The sequence below is a fragment of the Portunus trituberculatus genome, chromosome 48, assembly GCF_017591435.1.
Source record: "Portunus trituberculatus isolate SZX2019 chromosome 48, ASM1759143v1, whole genome shotgun sequence".
Lineage (NCBI taxonomy): Eukaryota > Metazoa > Arthropoda > Malacostraca > Decapoda > Portunidae > Portunus > Portunus trituberculatus.
In genome coordinates, this window is record NC_059302.1 from 17,686,669 (window position 1) to 17,713,027 (window position 26,359).

At 38.8% G+C, this 26,359-nt stretch overlaps 1 protein-coding gene across 5 annotated transcripts in view; it reads right to left on the bottom strand.

The window, feature by feature from the left end:
- Nucleotides 1-26,359, bottom strand: part of LOC123498677 (dynein-1-alpha heavy chain, flagellar inner arm I1 complex-like) — a 368,589-nt gene that overhangs the window by 282,036 nt on the left and 60,194 nt on the right. For all 5 annotated transcript variants that reach the window (XM_045246012.1, XM_045246014.1, XM_045246015.1 and 2 more), the window contains 3 exons: nt 13,766-13,971; nt 13,179-13,333; nt 12,706-12,814 (listed from right to left, as the gene is read on the bottom strand). In XM_045246012.1, the coding sequence (XP_045101947.1) occupies nt 12,706-12,814; nt 13,179-13,333; nt 13,766-13,971 (470 nt within the window). The remainder of the gene's footprint in view (nt 1-12,705; nt 12,815-13,178; nt 13,334-13,765; nt 13,972-26,359) is intronic.

Here is a 26,359-nt window from a genome sequence, read left to right on the forward strand (position 1 = left end):
GGTGGATGGCAGAGGAGTAAAGGAGGAAGAGATGCAGGTACCATTCACATTAAACATTAACTAAAACTGGACTTCCTTTAACATACGGTGATCGTTTCAGTACGACTGTAGCGTTGCGTGCGGAGAGGCGGGGATCGTTCCGGGAATCATGATTTTTCGGTGCTAAACGTTTGAATCTCTCCCCCTCACTATTGGTCCTGGGGTAAGTGGAAGTCTCTGGCATCTTATCTCACTCACCTCCTTGAGCCTTGAGACATATGTTCCCTCACAATAGGGCATCTTTTCCCATTTTGAGGCAACATCTGGCAATCACTATGACCTGGAGTTAGGAAATAGTACTCCAAGTGATGTTATGTCAGTGTTAATTGGTAATGACATTGAGGACAGTGGTGAAAATGAAGACAGGGATTTTTTTATTGAGACAGAAGAAAGTGAAGACTCCAGTAGTGATTCTGATAGTGATCTGGGAGACAGAGACCAACCCTCACAGCGACGTTCATAATCCTCCTCACGTACTCCCCTCGAGCAATGCGCTGGTGTGTTTCACCCATGGTTGCCTCTACAGGACTGTGCTTGTCAGCCAAGTCACGTCAATCCCATTGCTAATAAGAGTTGCCAGATTCCAATTATTATAGAAATCCACAATACTTGTAATATGGGGTTTATTTTTCTTTTCCTGTTTTGCACATCATTTCATATATCTAAGCTCACATTCTCTTGACATGAAGGTGCAAAAGTTCCTACTTTTATATAAAATTCAAATGCCCAAAAGGAGAGAGAGAGAGAGAGAGAGAGAGAGAGAGAGAGAGAGAGAGAGAGAGAGAGAGAGAGAGAGAGAGAGAGAGAGAGCGGTGTTATCTGAGCTTGAGGGGTATTTCTTAGCGGCGGGTTCTGCCATGAATTTTTTGCTATGCAATAACGTTGGTGTGAGAAGTCATAACATGTTGAGAACTACATCACTGCACTCAGAATAACACAAAGAAATATGCTTTTATAAGGAAAAGAATACTTTTTGCATTTTTGACAGGTGTGATTTTTCCCCGCTGTAACAGATGGAAAGTAAATCAAACCCCCGTACTTAAAGGGTTAAATCACAGATCAGTATCACTAACTAGTGTAATATGCAAAATGTGTGAAAGAATAATAAAGAAACAATGGATCGAGTTCCTTGAAGACAACAAATCAATATCATATAGCCAATTTGGTTTTAGAAAAAAACGGTCGTGTGTAACTAATTTATTGAGTTTCTATTCTAGAATAGTTGATAGTGTACAAGCGAGAGAGGGATGGGTTGACTGTATTTATATGGATTTAAAAAAGGCATTTGACAAAGTGCCACATGCAAGATTAATATAGAAGCTAGAGGAGAAGGGTGGCTTAAAAGGAAGCACATTGAGATGGATAGAAAATTATTTGAGGGGGAGAGAAATAAGGATGGTAGTTAAAGATATGAAGTCCTAGTGGAGAGCAGTAGAAAGCAGAGTGCCACAGGGGTCAGTATTGGCACCAATACTTTTCCTCATTTATATCAACGACATGCCAGAAGGAGTGAACAGCTACATAAATCTGTTTGCAAATGATACAAAACTGTGCAGAGTTATAAAGCAAAAGGAGGATTGTGAAATACTGCAAGAAGACCTAAATAAGATCTGGGAATGGAGTAAAGAGTGGGAAATGGAATTCAATGTGAATAAAGGCCATGTCATGGAAATGGGAAAGAGTGTAAGACGACCCGTGGGAATCTATAAGATGGGAGACAGAGTAGAAATAGAGAAAGTAAAAAAGGAAAAGGACTTAGGAGTGACAATGGAAGAAAACAATCAACCGGTAAGCCATATTGATAGAATTTTTAGAGAAACATACAATTTGCTAATGAATATTGGAGTAGCATTTCACTACATGAACAAAGAAATGATAAAGACATTGATCAGTACTATAATAAGATCCAGATTGGAATATGCAGGAGTAGTGTGGACCCCTCATAAAAAGAAACACATAAGAAAGTTGGAGAGACTACAAAAAATGGCTACAAGAATGGTTCCAGAATTTAAAGGGATGACATATGTCATATGAGGAGAGACCAAAGGTTATGGATCTGCCAACCCTGGAACAAAGAAGAGAGAGAGGAGATCTGATACAAGTTTATAAATTGATCAACGGAATGGACCAAGTGGATAATGAGAAACTGATCCTGAGAGAAGAATATGACATTCAAAGCACAAGATCACATAGTAAAAAGCTGAGAAAAGGAAGATGTCTAAGAGATGTTAAAAAATATAGTTTCCCGCAAAGATGTATTGAGACATGGAACAGTTTGAATGAAGAAGTTGTGTCTGCAACGAATGTGCATACTTTTAAAGTAAGATTAGATAAGTGTAGATATGGAGATGGGGCCACACTAGCATAAAAACCCAGGCCCTGTAAAACTACAACTAGGTAAATACACACACACACACACACGCACACACTCTCGCCGTCGCCGATAGAGGACGGCTCGTCTCCGGCTGCGGACGGGAAAAAGTGAAAATACCTACGGTGTTACAGGGCCCAGGTACCTCTGAGTTAGTGTCCTGTTGATGTCCTACTGTCGCATAGTGTTGAAAGTGAGGGATATGGAGAGTGGTCCCTGAGAGGAGAGTGTGGGCGGTGATTGTTTTGGCCGTAATCAGCTGACGATAACAAACATGGCGGCTACTCCTAGACAACCCAAGGATTTTGAAGGTTTTATAAGTACTCCAAGAGGACTGGAGAAATTAGATATGGATGCAAGAATCCAGGCACTGGAAAGTAAGTTCCTAAATATTTTGTCCATAGAAGAAAAACTGGATAGAGTTATAGCTGAGAATGATTCGTTCAAAAAAGAGATCTATTTGTTAACGTTAGCGAATAAAGAGCTATTGAAGGAAAAATTAGAGATGGAGAAGGAAAACCAACAACTAAGGAAACAATGTGAAGAGATGAAGGCTAAACTCCTAGAAATGGAGATGAAAATATCCGAAGGGGACTTGAGGATGGAGGAATGCCTTAATCTAATTGATGCCAGGATGAAAGAGGTGAACCATGAATATCAGGAGGTACAAAGGTCCTTTAGGGAGATAGTGAAAAAGCAGGAAGAGGAAAATAAAGTGATTACGCAGAATGAAATGGTAAAGGCACTAAAGGAAAATGAGTATGTGGTGAGAGATATTGCTGAAAAGAAAAAATGAGTGATCATAACAGGATTGAGGAGGAAACTAACAGAAACTGGCAGGATAGGAGGAATAAGGAAAATGACAGGATTAAGTCTTTACTGAATAAGATCTCTGTGGAGGAAGAGGACCTATATGCTGAGGTAGAAGAAAGTGTGAGATTGGGACCTTTGAGGAAGGCAAGAATAGACCGTTAAAATTGAAATTAAAGTCTCAGGTGGCAGCTGAGGCCTTGTTGAGGAGGGCTTGGAAACTTAAGGACTCTGAGAAAACCAAAACAATTTACATAAGAAGAAATATGTCACAGGATGAGCGAATGAAAATGAGAGAGCTTGTAACTGAAGTGAAAGAGACGACTGACGAAAGAACAGAGGAGGAAAAGACCAAGTTTTTTTGGAGAATGAGAAATGGGAGGCTAAAGAAGTGGTGGATAAAACAGACGGACTAGACATTACATGGAAGAAAGAGACTAGGAATGGAATACAAGTGACTTACATGAACATAGATGGATTTCTGTCTAAGAGGCTAGAATGTATGGATTACCTAAGAAATAATGAACCAGACATAATGTGTGTAGTGGAAACAAAGCTAAGGCCCGAAATAAAGCTAGACTGGTTTGTTGTAAAACACTACAAAGTATGGAGAAATGATAGAAAAAATAAAGGAGGTGGTGGTATAATGGTTCTTACTAAGGAAGATCTGATACTGAAGGAGGTGAACTATAGTAAGATAAATGAGGAAGTGATAAGTATGCTTATAACAGATGGCAAGAGGGACATTAATATTATAACAGTATACATACCACCCAGAACCAGTGCTTGGGAATATGAACAGTACCAAATGGTGATGAGAAATACTCTAGACAGAATGAAGCAAGAACTCATCAGAAAGGATAGAGTGATGATAGTCAGAGACTTTAATTGTAAAGAAATAGTGTGGGAAGACTACGAAGTGGTGAACGGTGGTGAGTGGGCAGAGGAATTGTTAAAGGTAGCAACAAATAACTTGATGACACAGTGGGTGAGATCACCAACAAGGTGCAGGGGACAAGATGTTGCAGCAAGGTTGGATTTGGTATTTACCAGGGGCATCTCTCTAAAGAGGAAATTGAACATAAATGTCCCTTGGGAAAAGCGATCATGATGTCCTAAGCTTTGAGCTGGATACGAATTAAGCACGAATAAGATTGTGGAACGCAGGAGGAAAAATTAAATTATATTAGGGCAAATTATAACCATATAAGGGAGTTCTTTAATGAAATTGACTGGTCCGTGGTATACCAGGAAAGGATATGCAATTGAAATACGATAAATTTATGGATTTGTATAACTCTGCTGTGAAAAGTTTGTGCCATATTACAGAAAGAGGACTTTAAATAATAAACAGTGGTTTAATAGAAATTGTGAAGAAGCAAAAAGAACAAAGAAAAGGCATGGAAGAAACTTAAGAAAAACAGTGATGTATTATCAAGAGAAGTTTACAAAACAGCAAGGAATAGACATGTTGAAGTAAGGAGAACAGCACAGAAGGAATATGAACAGAGGGTGGTGGAAAACTGTGATAGTGACCCAAAATGTTTTACAAATTCATAAATGGAAAACTAAATATAAGGGAGGCAATAGAAAAGGTAAAAATGGGAAGAAGTATATGAGGATGCTGGAGATATAGCTGAAATTTTGAACAACTTTTGCAAAGTGTTTACACAGGAGGAGCATTTTATGGGAGGAAGGCCTACGGAAATAAAGCAAATGCAGGACATCATGGTTACTAATGAAGATGTAAGGAAAATTATAAGCAATCTGGATATTAATAAATCAATGGGGCCTGATGGCATATCTGGGAGGTTGCTAAATGAATGTAAGGATCAATTGTTGAACCCCTTATTTGATATTGTGGAAACCTCCATACGAACAGGATTAGTCACAAAAGAGTGGAAAAGAGCTGACATTGTGCCTATATATAAGAATGGTAGTAGAATGGAACCGCTAAATTATAGACCAGTATCGTTGACTAGTATATTGTGCAAGGTATGTGAAGAAGTAATTAAAGCTAAGTGGAGTGAGTATCTAGAAAGTGAAAACATTCTGAGTGAAAGGCAGTTTGGTTTCAGAAAAGGAAGATCGTGCGTATCCAATTTATTATGTTTTTATTCAAGAGTGACTGACATACTACAACATGGATGCTATCTACCTGGACTTGAGAAAGGCCTTTGATAAAGTACCACACAATAGACTGATGTGGAAACTAAAGAAGATTGGAGGAGTAAATGATAAACTAGCAAAATGGATGGAAAATTACTTAATGGGAAGAGAAATGAGAACAGTGGTGAGAGGAAGGAAGTCCGAGTGGAAGAAGGTAACCAGTGGAGTTCCACAAGGGTCAGTGCTTGGTCCCATCATGTTTTTGATTTATGTTAATGATATGCCAGTAGGAATTGACAGTTACATGAACATGTTTGCGGACGATACTAAAATTATGAGGAGAGTAAAGAATGTGGAAGATTGTAACAAGTTACAGGAAGATCTTGATAAAATATATGAGTGGAGTAAGGAGTGGCAGATGGAATTTAATATAGACAAGACCCATGTTATGAAAATGGGAAGAAGTAGATACAGACCAAACTGGGATTACAGGCTGGGTGATGAGAAAATTAAAGAGACCAATGAGGAGAAAGACTTAGGAGTAACGTGCAAAACACTTTGTCACCGGAGAAACACATTAACAAGATTTTTGGGAAAACATATAACATGCTTCAAAATATTGGCCTTGCATTCCACTACCTAGATGAAGGAATGATGAAGAAGATATTATGTACCTTAATAAGACCCCAGTTAGAATATGCAGCTTGTGTCTGGTCACCGCATATGAAGAAAAATGTGAAGAAGGTAGAAAGGGTACAGAGGCTGGCAACAAGGATGGTACCAGGACTCAGGAGTTAGACTATGAGGAAAGACTGAGGAAGCTGGGGCTGACCACATTAGAAGAGAGAAGAACAAGAGGAGACATGATAACTATGTATAAATTGGTGAACAAGATTGACATACTGGACAGAGAGTTGAAAAAGGTGACCACAAGTAATCATCTCCGAGGACATGGAAAAAGCTAATAAAGACATCTGTCTCAATGACGTGAGAAAATACAGTTTCCCGCATCGTAGCATTGATAAGTGGAATAAATTGAGCAGTGATGTCGTTGATGCGGTGTGTGTCAATCAGATGAAAGAGAGATATGACAGGAATGGACAAGGAGACAGGACACAGAGAGCTTAGCTCGGGCCCTGTAATACACAAATAGGTAAACAGGTAAATACACACACACACACACACACACACACACACACACACACACACACACACACAAGAGACAAATTGGATGAAATTCAAGAGTGCTAAGGGAGCAAATGAAAAGTGGAAGGAATTTATAAAAGTATACAAAGAAGGTGAGAAAAAATTTGTACCAATAAGACAACATAGAGAAGTTGGAAAGCAGGACTGGTTTAACGATAGATGTGAAAAGGCTAGAACAAGAAAAGAGGATGCATGGAAGAGGTGGAGAAGGAAAAGATGGATTAAGCAGTGGGAAAGTTACAAAAGAGCAAGAAATGAATATGTGTTGATTAGAAGAGAAGAAAGAAAGAAACAAGAAAAGGATATAATTGATAAATGTAAAGACCAACCAAGGCTTTTTACAGACATGTGAACAACAACATCAAAAATAGAAAAGTATTGAAAGTTTAGAAGTAAATGGAGTATGCAGTGAGGATCCCAGGAAATGGCAGAGGCTATGAATGGATGCTTTGGAAGGTATTCACAAAGGAGACTGCTTTTGACAAACCACTGGTAATGGAACAGAAAGGGATTATGAAGGAGTTTCAAGTAACTGTGGAGGAGATCAAGAATATGATGGGGAGTTTAGAAGTGAGAAAAGCTGTGGGACCTGATGGGGTATCAGGATGGATTTTAAGAGAATGCAGGAGCAACTGGCAGAAAAAGTTTGTGAAGTAATTGATGCCTCATTAAGGGAAGGTGTAGTGCCCCAAGACTGGAAAAGAGCTAACATTGTCCCAATTTATAAATCAGGTAACAAGAGAGACCCATTGAACTATAGACCAGTGTCACTTACAAGTGTGGTAGCTAAGATGTGTGAGAGGGTGGTGAAGAATAGATGGACAGACTTCTTGGAGAAAAATGACATACTTTGTGAGTGTCAATTTGGTTTTAGAAAAGGGCGTTCATGCACGACAAACCTGATATGTTACTATTCGAGGGTGATAGATGTAATACAGGAAAGAGATGGTTGGGCTGATGGAATATATCTGGATTTAAAAAAGGCCTTTGATAAGGTACCACACCGGAGACTGATCTGGAAACTTGAAATGGTAGGAGGAGTGCATGGCAGTTTACTAAAATGGATGGAAGACTTTTGGTAGGAAGAGAAATGAGAACAATAATTAAGGACAGACCATCAGAATGGGGATTGGTGGAGAGTGGAGTTCCACAGGGATCAGTGTTGGCACCAGTAATGTTCGCGGTCTACATAAATGACATGGTGGATGGGGTGTCCAGTTATGTGAGCCTATTTGCAGATGATGCAAAATTGTTAAGAAAAGTGAGATGTGACAAAGATTGCGAACTACTCCAGGAAGACTTGGACAGAATATGGAAATGGAGCTGTACATGGCAAATGGAGTTCAACACGACAAAATGCAAGAAATTAGAGTTTGGCAAGAGTGAAAGAAGAATCAGGAGTATGTACAAGATAGGAAATGAAGACATAAAACCAGTCATGAAGAAAAAGACCTTGGGGTGACAATTACCAATGACCTATCGCCAGAGAGACATATAAACAAAATAATTGGAGAAGTATTGAACTTATTGAGGAACATAAGAGTGGCGTTCGTATATTTAGATGAAGAAATGATGAAGAAAATAATTACTGCAATGATAAGACCAAGGCTTGAATATGCAACAATACAGTGGGCTCGAACTTAAAAACACATAAGGAAACTAGAGAAAGTACAGAGGGCTGCAACAAAAATGGTGCCTGACTTAAGAGATTTGACTTATGAAGACAGACTGAACAGAATGCAACTTCCGACCCTGGAAAACAGAAGAGAAAGGGAGACCTGATAGCAATATACAGAGTGATGATTGGCATGGAAAAAATGGATAGGGAAGATCTGTGTATGTGGAATGAAAGAATGTCGAGAGGGCATGAGAAAAACTAAAATGGCCACTTATAGGAGAGATGTGAAAAATATAGCTTCCCTCATAGAAGGGTGGAAGCATGGAATAGTTTAGACGTGGAAGTGGTCAACGCAAGGAATATTCATGATTTTAAGAAAAAGCTGGACATTAGTAGATATGGAGACGGGACAGTACGAGCATAGCTCTTTTCCGTATGTTACAATTAGGTAAATTAGGTAAATACACACACACACACACACACACACACACACACACACAGTGGTTCATAACCCAGAAAAGTACAGCAAGAAAGGACTAAAGAAACTTACGTATGAGCGGAATGTAATGTATTCCAACATAAATGGAGTGATATCGGGATTTTAGAACTCAACGATTACTTGAGGACAAGAACCCAGATATTGTGGGTCTTACTGAAACAAAACTGAGAGAGGAGAAGACCTGATGATGGTTGGAGAAGGAAATATAATGTTTGGAAAAGAAATAGAGTAGGTAAGATGGGAGGAGGAGTGATGTTGCTGGTTAAAAAAGATATAAAGGTGGATCAAGTGAAAGAAGGTATGGGAAAGGCAGAAGTGCTAAAGATCAGAGCAGAAACTAATGAAGGAAAAAGAGGCACTACATAGTGGTGTACGTACCACCTAAGACAAATGCATGGTCAGTACAGGAATATGAAGAAATGATAAGTGATACAGGAACATGTCTGGAAGAAATGTTGGGTGGCTGTGAATGAACTATAATGATGGGAGATTTTAATTGTAAAGAGGTGTGTTGGGAGGACTGGTCAATGGAAGGATCAGAGACAACATGGGAAATACACTATTGACACTGGCAATGGAAAATGTGTTAACTCAGTGGGTCAAAGAAGATACTAGGTTTGAAGGAGAGGGAGCATCGTCAAGACTGGACTTGGTCTTTAGTACAGAGCCAATGGTCATTGAGGAGATGAGGGTGGAGTGCCCTTTAGCAAAGAGTGATCATGCAGTTTTGGAGTTCAAGGTGATAGACGAAGAGAAATCTAGAAGAAATGAAGAATATAAAGTGGGAAGATGGAATTATGCCAAGACAGATTTTGGAAACCTAAAGAAATTCTTTCAAGAGACAAATTGGATGAAATTCAAGAGTGCTAAGGAGCAAATGAAAAGTGGAAGGAATTTATAAAAATATACAAAGAAGGTGAGAAAAATTTGTACCAATAAGACAACATAGAAGTTGGAAAGCAGGACTGGTTTAACGATAGATGTGAAAAGGCTAGAACAAGAAAAGAGGATGCATGGAAGAGGTGGAGAAGGAAAAGACGGATTAAGCAGTGGGAAAGTTACAAAACAGCAAGAAATGAATATGTGTTGATTAGAAGAGAAGAAAGAAAGAAACAAGAAAAGGATATAATTGATAAATGTAAAGACCAACCAAGGCTTTTTACAGACATGTGAACAACAACATCAAAAATAGAAAGTATTGAAAGTTTAGAAGTAAATGGAGTATGCAGTGAAGATCCCAGGAAATGGCAGAGGCTATGAATGGATGCTTTCGGAAGGTATTCACAAAGGAGACTGCTTTTGACAAACCACTGGTAATGGAACAGAAAGGGATTATGAAGGAGTTTCAAGTAACTGTGGAGGAGATCAAGAACATGATGGGGAGTTTAGAAGTGAGAAAAGCTGTGGGACCTGATGGGGTATCAGGATGGATTTTAAGAGAATGCAGGGAGCAATTGGCAGAAAAAGTTTGTGAAGTAATTGATGCCTCATTAAGGGAAGGTGTAGTGCCCCAAGACTGGAAAAGAGCTAACATTGTCCCAATCTATAAATCAGGTAACAAGAGACCCATTGAACTATAGACCAGTGTCACTTACAAGTGTGGTAGCTAAGATGTGTGAGAGGGTGGTGAAGAATAGATGGACAGACTTCTTGGAGAAAAATGACATACTTTGTGAGTGTCAATTTGGTTTTAGAAAAGGGCGTTCATGCACGACAAACCTGATATGTTACTATTCGAGGGTGATAGATGTAATACAGGAAAGAGATGGTTGGGCTGATGGAATATATCTGGATTTAAAAAAGGCCTTTGATAAGGTACCACACCGGAGACTGATCTGGAAACTTGAAATGGTAGGAGGAGTGCATGGCAGTTTACTAAAATGGATGGAAGACTTTTTGGTAGGAAGAGAAATGAGAACAATAATTAAGGACAGACCATCAGAATGGGGATTGGTGGAGAGTGGAGTTCCACAGGGATCAGTGTTGGCACCAGTAATGTTCGCGGTCTACATAAATGACATGGTGGATGGGGTGTCCAGTTATGTGAGCCTATTTGCAGACGATGCAAAATTGTTAAGAAAAGTGAGATGTGACAAAGATTGCGAACTACTCCAGGAAGACTTGGACAGAATATGGAAATGGAGCTGTACATGGCAAATGGAGTTCAACACGACAAAATGCAAGAAAATAGAGTTTGGCAAGAGTGAAAGAAGAATCAGGAGTATGTACAAGATAGGAAATGAAGACATAAAACCAGTCATGAAGAAAAGACCTTGGGGTGACAATTACCAATGACCTATCGCCAGAGAGACATATAAACAAAATAATTGGAGAAGTATTGAACTTATTGAGGAACATAAGAGTGGCGTTCGATATTTAGATGAAGAAATGATGAAGAAAATAATTACTGCAATGATAAGACCGAGGCTTGAATATGCAACAATACAGTGGGCTCGAACTTAAAGAAACACATAAGGAAACTAGAGAAAGTACAGAGGGCTGCAACAAAATGGTGCCTGACTTAAGAGATTTGACTTATGAAGACAGACTGAAAAGAATGCAACTTCCGACCCTGGAAAACAGAAGAGAAAGGGAGACCTGATAGCAATATACAGAGTGATGATTGGCATGGAAAAATGGATAGGGAAGATCTGTGTATGTGAATGAAAGAATGTCGAGAGGGCATGGGAAAAAACTAAAAATGGCCACTTATAGGAGAGATGTGAAAAAATATAGCTTCCCTCATAGAAGGGTGGAAGCATGGAATAGTTTAGACGTGGAAGTGGTCAACGCAAGGAATATTCATGATTTTAAGAAAAAGCTGGACATTAATAGATATGGAGACGGGACAACACGAGCATAGCTCTTTTCCCGTATGTTACAATTAGGTAAATACAATTAGGTAAACATGGGTGGAGATATTTGGGTGTGTCTCCTTTCACATGTAGCCCCTGTTCACCTAGCAGTGAGTAGGTACGGGATGTAAATCGAGGAGTTGTGACCTTGTTGTCCCGGTGTGTGGTGTGTGCCTGGTCTCAGGCCTATCTGAAGATCGGAAACAATGAGCTCTGAGCTCGTTCCGTAGGGTAACGTCTGGCTGTCTCGTCAGAGACTGCAGCAGATCAAACAGTGAATTCACACACACACACAGATAACGTTCTATCATACATATATATGTATAAAACATCTGTACAGAAGACTCGTATCGTGCAGGACACGCAGAAACATGCACACACACACAGAGAGAGAGAGAGAGAGAGAGAGAGAGAGAGAGAGAGAGAGAGAGAGAGAGAGAGAGAGAGAGAGAGAGAGAGAGAGAGAGAGAGAGAGAGAGAGAGAGAGAGAGCGCGTAGAAAACGGCCCAGCTTGGTACCGCTCAGCTCCAAATCTGGACCATACAGTGCACCTGACGTGTCATTAGTTCCCCGCGCTTTCCAAAGCCCACGAAGTTTTGTAGGCCTATTTCTTGCCCTATTTATTTATTTACAGATTCAAAACTTCAATATTACTGTATTTTGGATGTTTGCCATTCATGGCATACAATTCAAAATACATTTTCTCTGACATGGGAATGTTTATATTTTAGACGCACCAAAGCATTCAGCAATTAGGAATTAGCAGTTTAAGGGTTAAGGGTTAAACAAAAAAAATTTTTTTAAGTAAGTAAATTGTGTGAAAATGATGAAAGAACGATCACAGTGCATGAGATCCATGGGTAGCACAATGCACAGACTAGCGACAGCATCCCAAAACACGACTCATACCTCAAAATTTTGCTCGCATCTCAAACGAAAAAAATTAACCAAATCAAGACTTGTACCTCAAAGAATTCGTATGTCAAGCAGCTTATATCTCGAGGTATTATTGTACTAGCTATATACATATTGCCAATAATTACCGACACCTGTCCTTCAAGATTATAAAAAAAAGCTATAGATATGTATATCCTTAATCTTAGGTCCCTGTCCTCTTGGTGCTCTCTTTGTATCAGGCTTAGATGGGAACTGGTATTTAGAGGGCTTATGGGAGAAATAAGAAATGGATACAACTGACTGGTAGTGAGGGAGGATGTTGTGCGTTAGCAGTGGTGTTTCTTGGGGCAGGATTCAGGAGACGAGTTTCTCTGATGGAGGTGAGGTGGTCATCCAGGTGGTGGGTGATACTGGAGAAAGTAAAAAAAAAAAAAAAAAAAAAAAAAACCAGTTAGAATAAAACACAACACTAAATATCATTATGGCAGAGTATAACAATTGCTCCATATTTACAAAAGCTTTAATCTCTTACCACAACTATTTTGAAAGATCCTACAAATGATTAGCTGGATTTTCAAGTGCGTATCTTGTTAAACTGTAACTAGAACTGTAACATGCTTAAAAAGACCTGTGTCATTTCAACAAGAACCTTTTAAAACTAACTGAAGTGCAGTACGAAAATGTTCCAAAATATGATCCATTCTCTCTCTCTCTCTCTCTCTCTCTCTCTCTCTCTCTCTCTCTCTCTCTCTCTCTCTCTCTCTCTCTTAGCACCTAATGAGTTTGTTGGCAAGTGCCCTGACGTGCTCAATGACGTCCCTGCACGAGGTGCTGAAGTGGGTGAGGGCAGCAGGGGACCATGTGACCACTCTTTGTCCTGCTGCCAGCACTCGGTCAGCACCACTTAGCTCAGCACTCAGCAACTCACGCTATGATAGAGCAACAAAATATTACCAGACAGCTGTGTGACCCAACTGAAATTCATGTTTCAATCAGGAGTGAGAATAATGGAGGAATACATAATATAATAAAAACTGGTAACATTTGGCTAAGGTATGAAAGATTTCCACAACAAGATTGATAGAATTTGATCTTTTATGAACTTTATTCAAATTTTCAAACCTAAACGATTCACCCACACTAATAATTCAATAATTATCATTCTATTTGGTACATTTCACTGTAAACATATTGAAAAACTATAAGCTCTTTCAAAAAGGTCTCTGATACTCATCTTCCAATTCTGGATGACCTTTTGACCTTTTTTCTTTTAGAATTGGCACCTGTCAGTCATTTTTTCTCTTTTTGTTGCCCTTGGTGAGTACCAACTCTTACATAAAAAAAAAAATTGTTTCCTTCACCTGTACAGTGCTCAGCTGGTCAAGGACAGAGTGGTAGTCCTTGAGGGTGAGATGAAGACCCATAGCAGCTGTCTGGAGAGTGTGGTAGTGGAGGGTGAGGTGTGTGGCCAGCTCAGGGGGACGAATACCAGCCTGCAGAAGTTGCCCACACTCCCACACTACTGACTGCAGCTCCCCAGGCAGCCTCACCTGCCATCCTCCAACGCCTGATGTAGTCAGGAGAATCAATGTGAATCTACTTTGACTGTAGCACAGAGTTACGACAGTCAAATCATGATCAACTAACGTTCATTCAGGCCCTGTTGATCTCTTATAGCCTAATTGGTAACATATGAGACTCATGTTTGCTTTCAGTGTCTTGCCAAGAACTCAATTAATGATCTTTGACACCTATCTTATCTTGTCTTCTTATAAATTATCAGTGTTTCAAAGATGTTCTGAAGGATAACATGACAGTGTGTGTATTTACCTAATTGTATTTACCTATTTGTGTATTACAGGGCCCGAGCTAAGCTCTCTGTGACCTGTCTCTTTGTCCATTCCTGTCATATCTCTCTTTCATCTGATTGACACACACTGCGTCAACGACATCACTGCTCAGTTTATTCCACTTATCAATGATACGATGCGGGAAACCGTATTTTCTCACGTCATTTAGACAGATGTCCTTTATTAGCTTTTTTCCATGTCCTCGGAGATGATTACTTGTAGTCACCTTTTTCAACTCTCTGTCCAGTATGTCAATCTTGTTCACCAATTTATACATAGTTATCATGTCTCCTCTTGTTCTTCTCTCTTCTAATGTGGTCAGCCCCAGCTTCCTCAGTCTTTCCTCATAGTCTAACTCCCTGAGTCCTGGTACCATCCTTGTTGCCAGCCTCTGTACCCTTTCCACCTTCTTCACATTTTTCTTCATATGCGGTGACCAGACACATGCTGCATATTCTAACTGGGGTATTATTAAGGTAAATAATATCATCTTCATCATTCCTTCATCTAGGTAGTGGAATGCAAGGCCAATATTTTGAAGCATGTTGTATGTTTTCCAAAAAATCTTGTTAATGTGTTTCTCTGGTGACAAGGTGTTTTGCACGGTTGCTCCTAAGTCTTTTTCCTCATTGGTCTCTTTAATTTTCTCATCACCCAGCCTGTAATCCCAGTTTGGTCTGTATCTACTTCTTCCCATTTTCATAACATTTTCATAACTCCACTCATATATTTTATCAAGATCTTCCTGTAACTTGTTACAATCTTCCACGTTCCTTACTCTCCTCATAATTTTAGTATCGTCCGCAAACATGTTCATGTAACTGTCAATTCCTACTGGCATATCATTAACATAAATCAAAAACATGATGGGACCAAGCACTGACCCTTGTGGAACTCCACTAGTTACCTTCTTCCACTCGGACTTCCTTCCTCTCACCACTGTTCTCATTTCTATTCCCGCTAAGTAATTTTCCATCCATTTTGCTAGTTTATCATTTACTCCTCCAATCTTCTTTAGTTTCCACATCAGTCTATTGTGTGGTACTTTATCAAAGGCCTTTCTCAAGTCCAGGTAGATAGCATCCACCCATCCCTCTCTATGTTGTAGTATGTCAGTCACTCTTGAATAAAAACATAAGAAATTGGATACGCACGATCTTCCTTTTCTGAAACCAAACTGTCTATCACTGAGAATGTTTTCACTTTCTAGATACTCACTCCACTTAGCTTTAATTACTTATTCACATACCTTGCACAATATACTAGTCAGTGATACTGGTCTATAATTAAGTGGTTCCATTCTACAACCATTCTTATAAATAAGCACAATGTCAGCTCTTTTCCACTCTTTCGGGACTAATCCTGTTCGTATGTAAGTTTCCACAATATCAAATACGGGGTTCAACAATTGATCCTTACATTCATTTAGCAAACTCCCAGATATGCCATCAGGCTCCATTGATTTATTAATATCCAGATTGCTTATAATTTTCCTTACATCTTCCTTAGTAACCATGATGTCCTGCATTTCCTTTAGTTCCTGTGTGTGTGTGTGTGTGTGTGTGTGTGTGTGTGTGTGTGTGTGTGTGTGTGTGTGTGTGTGTGTGTGTGTGTGTGTGTGTGTGTGTGTGTGTGTGTGTTCACTGTTTGATCTGCTGCAGTCTCTGACGAGACAGCCAGGCGTTACCCTACGAAATGAGCTCAGAGCTCATTATTTCCGATCTTCGGATAGGCCTGAGACCAGGCACACACCACACACCAGGACAACAAGGTCACAACTCCTCGATTTACATCACGTACCTACTCACTGCTAGGTGAACAGTAGCTACACGTGAAAGGAGACACACCCAAATACCTCCACCCGCCCGGGGAATCGAACCCCGGTCCTCTGGCTAATGAAGCCAGCGCTGTAACCACTGAGCTACCAGGCGTGTGTGTGTATTTACCTATTTGTGTATTACAGGGCCCGAGCTAAGCTCTCTGTGTCCTGTCTCCTTGTCCATTCCTGTCATATCTCTCTTTCATCTGGTTGACACACACACCGCATCAACGACATCACTGCTCAGTTTATTCCACTTATCAATGCTACGATGCGGGAAACTGTATTTCCTCACGTCATTTAGACAGATGTCCTTTATTAGCTTTTTTCCATGTCCTCGGAGATGATTACTTGTGGTCACCTTTATCAACTCTCTGTCCAGTATGTCAATCTTGTTCACCAATTTATACATAGTTATCATGTCTCCTCTTGTTCTTCTCTGTTCTAATGTGGTCAGCCCCAGCTTCCTCAGTCTTTCCTCATAGTCTAACTCCCTGAGTCCTGGTACCATCCTTGTTGCCAGCCTCTGTACCCTTTCCACCTTCTTCACATTTTTCTTCATATGCGGTGACCAGACACATGCTGCATATTCTAACTGGGGTCTTATTAAGGTACATAATATCTTCTTCATCATTCCTTCATCTAGGTAGTGGAATGCAAGGCCAATATTTTGAAGCATGTTGTATGTTTTCCAAAAATCTTGTTAATGTGTTTCTCCGGTGACAAAGTGTTTTGCACGTTACTCCTAAGTCTTTCTCCTCATTGGTCTCTTTAATTTTCTCATCACCCAGCCTGTAATCCCTGTTTGGTCTGTATCTACTTCTTCCCATTTTCATAACATGGGTCTTGTCTATATTAAATTCCATCTGCCACTCCTTACTCCACTCATATATTTTATCAAGATCTTCCTGTAACTTGTTACAATCTTCCACATTCTTTACTCTCCTCATAATTTTAGTATTGTCCGCAAACATGTTCATGTAACTGTCAATTCCTACTGGCATATCATTAACATAAATCAAAAACATGATGGGACCCAGCACTGACCCTTGTGGAACTCCACTGGTTACCTTCTTCCACTCGGACTTCCTTCCTCTCACCACTGTTCTCATTTCTCTTCCCATTAAGTAATTTTCCATCCATTTTGCTAGTTTATCATTTACTCCTCCAATCATCTTTAGTTTCCACATCAGTCTATTGTGTGGTACTTTATCAAAGGCCTTTCTCAAGTCCAGGTAGATAGCATCCACCCATCCCTCTCTATGTTGTAGTATGTCAGTCACTCTTGAATAAAAACATAATAAATTGGATACACACGATCTTCCTTTTCTGAAACCAAACTGCCTTTCACTCAGAATGTTTTCACTTTCTAGATACTCACTCCACTTAGCTTTAATTACTTCTTCACATACCTTGCACAATATACTAGTCAACGATACTGGTCTATAATTTAGCGGTTCCATTCTACTACCATTCTTATATATAGGCACAATGTCAGCTCTTTTCCACTCTTTCGGGACTAATCCTGTTCGTATGGAGATTTCCACAATATCAAATACGGGGTTCAACAATTGATCCTTACATTCATTTAGCAACCTCCCAGATAGGCCATCAAGCCCCATTGATTTATTAATATCCAGATTGCTTATAATTTTCCTTACATCTTCCTTAGTAATCATGATGTCCTGCATTTGCTTTATTTCCGTAGGCCTTCCTCCCATAAAATGCTCCTCCTTTGTAAACACTTTGCAAAAGTTGTCGTTCAAAATTTCTTCCCTGTTTTTTACCTTTTCTATTGCCTCCCTTTTATTTAGTTTTCCATTTATGAATTTGCAAAACATTTTTGGGTCACTATCACAGTTTTCCACCACCCACTGTTCATATTCCTTCTGTGCTGTTCTCCTTACTTCAACATATATATTTCTTGCTGTTTTGTAGACTTCCCTTGATAATACATCACTGTTTTTCTTAAGTTTCTTCCATGCCTTTTCTTTGTTCTTTTTTGCTTCTTCACAATTTCTATTAAACCACTGTTTATTATTTAAAGTCCTCTTTCTGTGATATGGCACAAACATTTTCACAGCAGAGTTATACAAATCCATAAATTTATCGTATTTCAATTGCATATCCCTTTCCTGGTATACCACGGACCAGTCAATTTCATTAAAGAACTCCCTTATATGGTTATAATTTGCCCTAGTATAATTTAATTTTTCCTCCCTGTGTTCCACAATCTTATTCGTGCTTAATTCCGTATCCAGCTCAAAGCTTAGGACATCATGATCGCTTTTCCCCAAGGGACTTTCATGTTCAATTTCCTCTTTTAGAGATTCCCCTGGTAAATACCAAATCCAACCTTGCTGCAACATCTTGTCCCCTGCACCTTGTTGGTGATCTCACCCACTGTGTCATCAAGTTATTTGTTGCTACCTTTAACAATTCTTCTGCCCACTCACCACCGTTCACCACTTCGTAGTCTTCCCACACTATTTCTTTGCAATTAAAGTCTCCAACTATCATCACTCTATCCTTTCTGATGAGTTCTTGCTTCATTCTGTCTAGAGTATTTCTCATCACCATTTGGTACTGTTCATATTCCCAAGCACTGGTTCTGGGTGGTATGTATACTGTTATAATATTAATGTCCCTCTTGCCATCTGTTATAAGCATACTTATCACTTCCTCATTTCTCTTACTATAGTTCACCTCCTTCACTATCAGATCTTCCTTAGTAAGAACCATTATACCACCACCTCCTTTATTTTTCTATCATTTCTCCATACTTTGTAGTGTTTTACAACAAACCAGTCTAGCTTTATTTCGGCCTTAGCTTTGTTTCCACAACACACATTATGTCCGGTTCGTTATTTCTTAGGTAATCCATACATTCTAGCCTCTTAGACAGAAATCCATCTATGTTCGTGTAAGTCACTTTTATTCCATTCCTAGTCTCATTCTTCCATGTAATGCCTATTCCGTCTGTTTTATCCACCACTTCTTTAGCCTCCCATTTCTCATCCTCCAAAAACTTGGTCTTTTCCTCCTCTGTTCTTTCGTCATTCCTCTCTTTCACTTCAGTTACAAGCTCCTTCATTTTCATTCTCTCATCTTGTGACATATTTCTTCTTATGTAAATTGTTTTGGTTTCCTCAGAGTCCTTAAGTTTCCAAGCCCTCCTCAACAAGGCCTCCGCTGCCACCTGAGACTTTAATTTCAATTTTAATGGTCTATTCTTGCCTTCCTCAAAAGCTCCCAATCTCACACTTTCTTCTACCTCAGCATATAGGTCCTCTTCTTCCACAGAGATCTTGTTCAGTAAAGACTTAATCCTGTCATTTTCCTTATCCCTCCTGTCCTGCCAGTTCCTGTTAGTTTCCTCCCAAATCCTATTATGATCACACATTTTTCTTTTCAGCAATATCTCTCACCACATACTCATTTTCCTTTAGTGCCTTTACCATTTCCTCTGCGTAATCCCTTTATTTTCCTCTTCCTGCTTTTTACTATCTCCCTAAATGACCTTTGTACCTCCTGATGTTCATGGTTCACTTCTTTCATCCTGGTATCAATTAGATTAAGGCATTCCTCCTTCCTCAAGTCCCCTTCGGATATTTTTATCTCCATTTCCATAAGTTTAGCCTTCATCTCTTCACATTGTTTCCTTAGTTGTTGGTTTTCTTTCTCCATCTCTACTTCTTCCTTCAATAGCTCTTTATTCGCTAACGTTAACAAATAGATCTCTTTTTTGAACGAATCATTCTCGGCTAGAACTCTATCCAGTTTTTCTTCTATTGACAAAATGTTTAGGAAATTACTTTCCAGTGCCTGGATTCTTGCATCCATATCAAGTTTCTCCAGTCCTTTTAGCGTAGTAATAAAACCTTCAAAGTCTCTTGTTTGTCTAGACGCCATTTTTGCTATCATCAGCTGATTACGGCCAAAACAATCACCGCCCACACTCTCCTCTCAGGGATCACTCTCCATATTGCTCACTTTCAACAATAAGCGACAGTTGGACATTAACAGGACACTAACTTAGAGTTACGCGGGCCCTGCAACACCATAGGTATTTTCCTTCTTCCGGTCCGCACTCCGCAGCCAGAGACGAGCCGTCCTCTCTCAGCAACGGCGCCTGTGTGTGTGTGTGTGTGTGTGTGTGTGTGTGTTTACCTAGTTGTATTTTACCTAATTGTATTGTACAGGGTTCGAGCGAGGCTCATAGTGTCCTGTCTCCATATCTCCATTTATCTAGTTTTTCTTTAAAGTTATGCACACTATGTGCTGCAACAATTCCTTTATCCAATGCATTCCATTTTTCCACCGTTCTGTGTCGAAAACTGTATTTTCCAACATCCTTCACACACTGCCTCATCTTAATCTTCTTTTCATGTCCTCTTGTCCTTCCATCCTCTTCTGCCAACAGCACCAGGTCTTCTTTGTCTATCTTTTCAATATCATTTACTATCTTATGCATTGTTATCAAGTCTCCACGTTCTCTTCTATCTTGTAAGGTTGGCAGCCCCAGTGCCTTCAGTCGTTCTTCATATGTGAGGTCCTTTAATTCCGGCACCATCTTTGTAGCAATCTTCTGTATCCTTTTCAGTTTTCTTATATCTTTTTTAGAACTCGGAGACCACACCACTGCTGCATATTCCAGCCTTGGGCGTATCATGCTTCTGATGATTTTTTTCATCATATCTTTATCCATGTAATGAAATGCCACTTTTATATTAGTCAACATCCTATATGATAGTCCAAATATCTTGTTTATGTTTATCAGGGCTCAGATTTTCTTGTATGATCACTCCAAGATCTTTTTCCTCTTTACTTTTCATTATTTGCTCCTCTCCCATCAGATAGTTCCATACTGGTCTTCTCTTATAACTTTGCAAACTCCCCAATTTCATTTACATACACACTTGGCTAACACTGACCCTTCATACTACTCAAGATCTCTGACCAGTTCTCATTTCTCATTTATCCTTCAAATTCCATACTGGTCTTCTCTTACTCTTTTTTAGTTCCATTATGTGACATTTCTTGGCATTAAACTCCAATTTCCACTTCTTGCTCCATTCATAGATCTTATTCAAATCTCCCTGTAGCAGTATACAGTCCTCTCTAGTTTTGATAACTTTTAGCAACTCTGCATCATCAGCGAATAAATTCATATAACTGTTTACCCCAATGTGAATGTCATTTACATAAACTTTAAACATAATGACTAACACTGACCCTGTGGCACTCCTAGTTACTTTACTCCAAGATGAGTATGTATCTCTGACCAAAGTTCTCATTTCTCTATCCTTCAAATAATCTCTTGTTCATTTGAGCAAGGTTCCACACATTCCTCCTATGTTCTCTAGTTTCCAAAGAAGTCTTACATGAGGGACTTTATCAAATGCCTTTTAAATCCAGTATACTGTGTCTACCCATCCATCTCTGTTTTCAAGTCCTGCAATAACCCTGGAGTAGAAGCTTAATAAGTTTGATACACATGACCGCCCTGTCCTGAACCCAAATTCTCTGTTCGATATGACTTGCTCCTCTTCTAGAAATTTAACCCTTTTCCTTTGATAATTATTTCACATAACTTCCCTATGACACTTGTAAGTGATACTGGTCTGTAGTTTACTGGTTCAGTTGCCTTTCCTCCTTTAAATATTGGTATTACGTTGGCTCTCTTCCACTCTAGTAGAACTTTCCCTTCATTTATTGAACTTTTAATTATTTCCCAAGTTGGATCCAGTAATTGCTCTTTACATTCTTGTAACACCCAGCCTGATACACCATCTGGCCCCATTGCTTTTCTGACTTCCAACATATCCAGTAATCTTCCAATATCCTCTTTGTGCACTGCAATCTCCTGTAATCCTTCCTATTAGGTTCTGTGAAATCAGCTTCTGCAGTAAATACCATTTTGAAGCTCTCATTCATTATTTCACACATTTTCTTCTCTGTTTGGTATGTCTTCCCTTCTTTAATTATTTTCTAAATTGTTTCCTTATTCTTTGTTTTGCCATTTATAAACTTGTAGAAAAGTTTGGGTTCATCTTTGCTTTTATCCACTACATCTTTCTCAAACTTTCTTTCTTCCTCTCTCCTTACTCTAGTACACATCTCTTCGAACAGTATATTCAAAGCTGTTCTTCATTTTTCACAGACTTTTTCCATAGGATATAATGGAAATAATTTTCTCTTCCCCAATATACCACATTTTTTTTTCTCCTGTACCATTAGTAACAAGTATCCCCAAGTTTTTAGTGAAGTGACAATACAATGGAAACGTGAGAATTCATGTAAAGTCCCTACCTAGTTCTTTTTTTAATATATGACATCTACTGTAAACAACTGTCTAATCACTCAACAGCACACACTGGGACACTGGACAATGGACACTCTCCAGCTGACACTATAGCAGCCACAATGACTTATCTCCCAGTTCAACCACAGATTGGAATAATACACTTGTTCAAACATTCGCAGTTCCACTTCAAATAAGGATTTGCACCCTTAAAAGCGCAAACATAGAGCACACCTTTTCTATAAATTCAACCTTACAGTGAATTATTTCAGCTCTGAGCCAATGTCAGATAAACGTTTTGACATGGAACACCACTATTTGTCAATCACTTTATTCACAACTAATGGAATAATTCTCATTAACAATTTGCACACAATATCTGTTAATATATTGCACTTTATAATATAATATATGATGAATTCCACTTACACAAGAGTTTAGTCTACACCCTAGAGACAGAGGTGACCAGCCAATCACAGCTTGCTTCTTCCTCACCCCAAATTCCCAGAAAATTTGCTAAAACAGATGTGGTTGTACATATGCAGAGTTTTTGGTCTAATTTTATAAAGTACGTTAAACCAGAAAATCTTCAACGTTCTTAAGCATATTACTGTACATTCATTTTTAGCATCTTTGTACTGCCGTCTTTTATAGTATTTCCCTGCTATAAGAGTTTCTTCCACGCTTTATCTTTTGTCTTTTTTGCTTGTATGCATTTAACATTGTACCAAGCATATATTTTTTTCTGAACTCTATAAACAGGCACAAACTTTTTTACTCCTTCATTGTATTTCTGTAAGAATATATCATATTTCTCTTGTACAGTCTTTCTGCACATAATATTACTCCACTCAATATCAGTAAAATAGATCCTTAGTTTTTCAAAATCTGCTCTTGCATAATTTAATCTCTCTCCTTTAAAGTCCTCTTTGTAACTTATCTCATCTTCCTCCTGCATTTGTATCTCTAATGTCACATGATTACTCTTCCCCATTGGACTAAAGAATTGTATGATTGTGTGTGTATTTACCTATTTGTGTATTACAGGGCCCAAGCTAGGCTCTCTGTGTCCTGTCTCCTTGTCTACTCCTGTCATATCTCTCTTTCATCTGATTGACACACACCGCATCAACGACATCACTGCTCAATTTATTCCACATATCAATACTACGATGCAGGAAACTGTACTTTCTCACGTCATTTAAACAGATGTCTTTTATTAGTTTTTTTCCGTGTCCTCGGAGATGATTACTTGTGGTTACATTTAGCAATTCTCTGTCCAATATGTCAACCTTGTTCACCAATTTATACATAGTTATCATGTCACCTTGTTCTTCTCTCTTCTAATGTGGTCAGCCCCAGCTCCCTCAGTCTTTCCTCATAGTCTAACTCCTTGAATCCTGGTACTATCCTTGTTGCCAGCCTCTGTACCCTTTCCACATTCTTCACATTTTTCTTCATCTGTGGTGACCAGAAACAAGCTGCATATTCTAACTGGAGTCTTATTAAAGTGCATAGTATCTTCTTCATCATTCCTTCATCTAGGTAGTGGAATGCAAGACCAATATTTTGAAGCATATTATATGTTTTCCCAAATATCTTGTTTATGTGTTTCCGGTGACAGAGTGTTTTGCACGGTTACTCCTAAGTCTTTCTCCTCACTGGTCTCTTCAATTTTCTCATCTCCCAGCCTGTAATCCTTGTTTGGTCTGTATCTACTTCTTCCCATTTTCATAACATGGCTCTTGTTTATATTAAATTTCATCTGCCACTCTTTACTCCACTCATATATTTTATCAAAATCTTTCTGTATCTTGTTACAATCTTCCACATTCTTTACTCTCCTCATAATTTTAGTATCATCCACAAACATATTCATGTAACTGTCTATTCCTACTGGCATATCATTAACATAAATCAAAAACATGATGGGATCAAGCACTGACCCTTGTGGAACTCCACTGGTTACCTTTTTCCACTCTGACTTCTTTCCTTTCACCACTTCGCATTTCTCTTCCCACTAAGTAATTATCCATCCATTTTGCTAGTTTATCACTTACTCCTTCAATCTTCTTTAGTTTCCACATCAGTCTATTGTGTGGCAGTTTATCAAAGGCCTTTCTCAAGTCCAAGTAAATAGCATCCACCCATCCCCCTCTATGTTGTAGTATGTCAGTCACTCTTGCATAAAAAAAAACATAATAAATTGGATACGCGCACGTTCTTCCTTTTCTGAAATCAAACTGCCTTTCACTCAGGATGTTTTCAGTTTCTAGATACTCACTCCACTTTGCTTTAATTATTTCTTCACATACCTTGCACAATATACTAGTCAACGATACTGGTCTGTAATTTAACGGTTCCATTCTACTTCCATTCTTATATATAGGCACAATGTCAGCTCTTTTTCACTCTTTAGGTACTATTCCTGTTCGTATGGAGATTTCCACAATATCAAATACAGGGTTCAACAATTGATCTCTACATTCTTTCAGCAACCTCCCAGATATGCCATCAGGCCCCATTGATTTATTAATATCCAAGTTACTTATAATTTTCCTTAGTACCCATGATGTTGTGCATTTGCTTTATTTCCGTAGGCCTTTCTCCTGTAAAATGCTCCTCCTATGTAAACACTTTGCAAAAATTGTTGTTCAATATTTCAGCTATATCTCTAGCATCCTCATATACTTCTTCCCCAACTTTTATTTTTTTTATTCCCTCCCTTTTATTCAATTTTCCATTTATGAATTTGTAAAACATTTTAGGGTCACTATCACAGTTTTCCACCACTCTCTGTTCATATTCCTTTTGTGCTGTTCTCCTTACTTCAACATATCTATTCCTTGCTGTTTTGTAGACTTCTCTTGATAATACTTCACTGTTTTTCTTAAGTTTCTTCCATGCCTTTTCTTTGTTCTTTTTTCCTTCTTCACAATTTCTATTAAACCACTGCTTATTATTTAAAGTCCTCATTCTGTGATATGGCACAAACTTCTTCACAGCACAATTATATAAATCCATAAATTTATCATATATCAATTGCATATCCACTTCCTGGTATACCACAGACCAGTCAATTTCATTAAAGAACTTTCTTATATGGTTGTAATTTGCCCTGACATAATCTAATTTTTCCTCCTTGTACTCCACACTCTTTTCCATGCTTAATTCTATCCTGGGTGGTATGTATACTGTTATAATATTAATGTCCTCTTACCTTCTGTTATAAGCATACTTATAACTTCCTCATGTGTGTGTGTGTGTGTGTGTGTGTGTGTGTGTGTGTGTGTGTGTGTGTGTGTTTGTGTGTAATTGTATTTACCTAATTGTAACATACGGAAAAGAGCTATGCTCGTGTTGTCCCGTCTCCATATCTATTAATGTCCAGCTTTTCTTAAAATCATGAATATTCCTTCGTTGACCACTTCCACGTCTAAACTATTCCATGCTTCCACCCTTCTATGAGGAAGCTATATTTTCACATCTCTCCTATAAGTGGCCATTTTAGTTTTTCCCATGCCCTCTCGACATTCTTTCATTCCACATACACAGATCTTCCCTATCCATTTTTCCATGCCAATCATCACTCTGTATATTGCTATCAGGTCTCCCCTTTCTCTTCTGTTTTCCAGGGTCGGAAGTTGCATTCTTTTCAGTCTGTCTTCATAAGTCAAATCTCTTAAGTCAGGCACCATTTTGTTGCAGCCCTCTGTACTTTCTCTAGTTTCCTTATGTGTTTCTTTAAGTTCAGCCCACTGTATTGTTGCATATTCAAGCCTCGGTCTTATCATTGCAGTAATTATTTTCTTCATCATTTCTTCATCTAAATATCTGACGCCACTCTTATGTTCCTCAATAAGTTCAATACTTCTCCAATTATTTTGTTTATATGTCTCTCTGGCGATAGGTCATTGGTAATTGTCACCCCAAGGTCTTTTCTTCATGACTGGTTTTATGTCTTCATTTCCTATCTTGTACA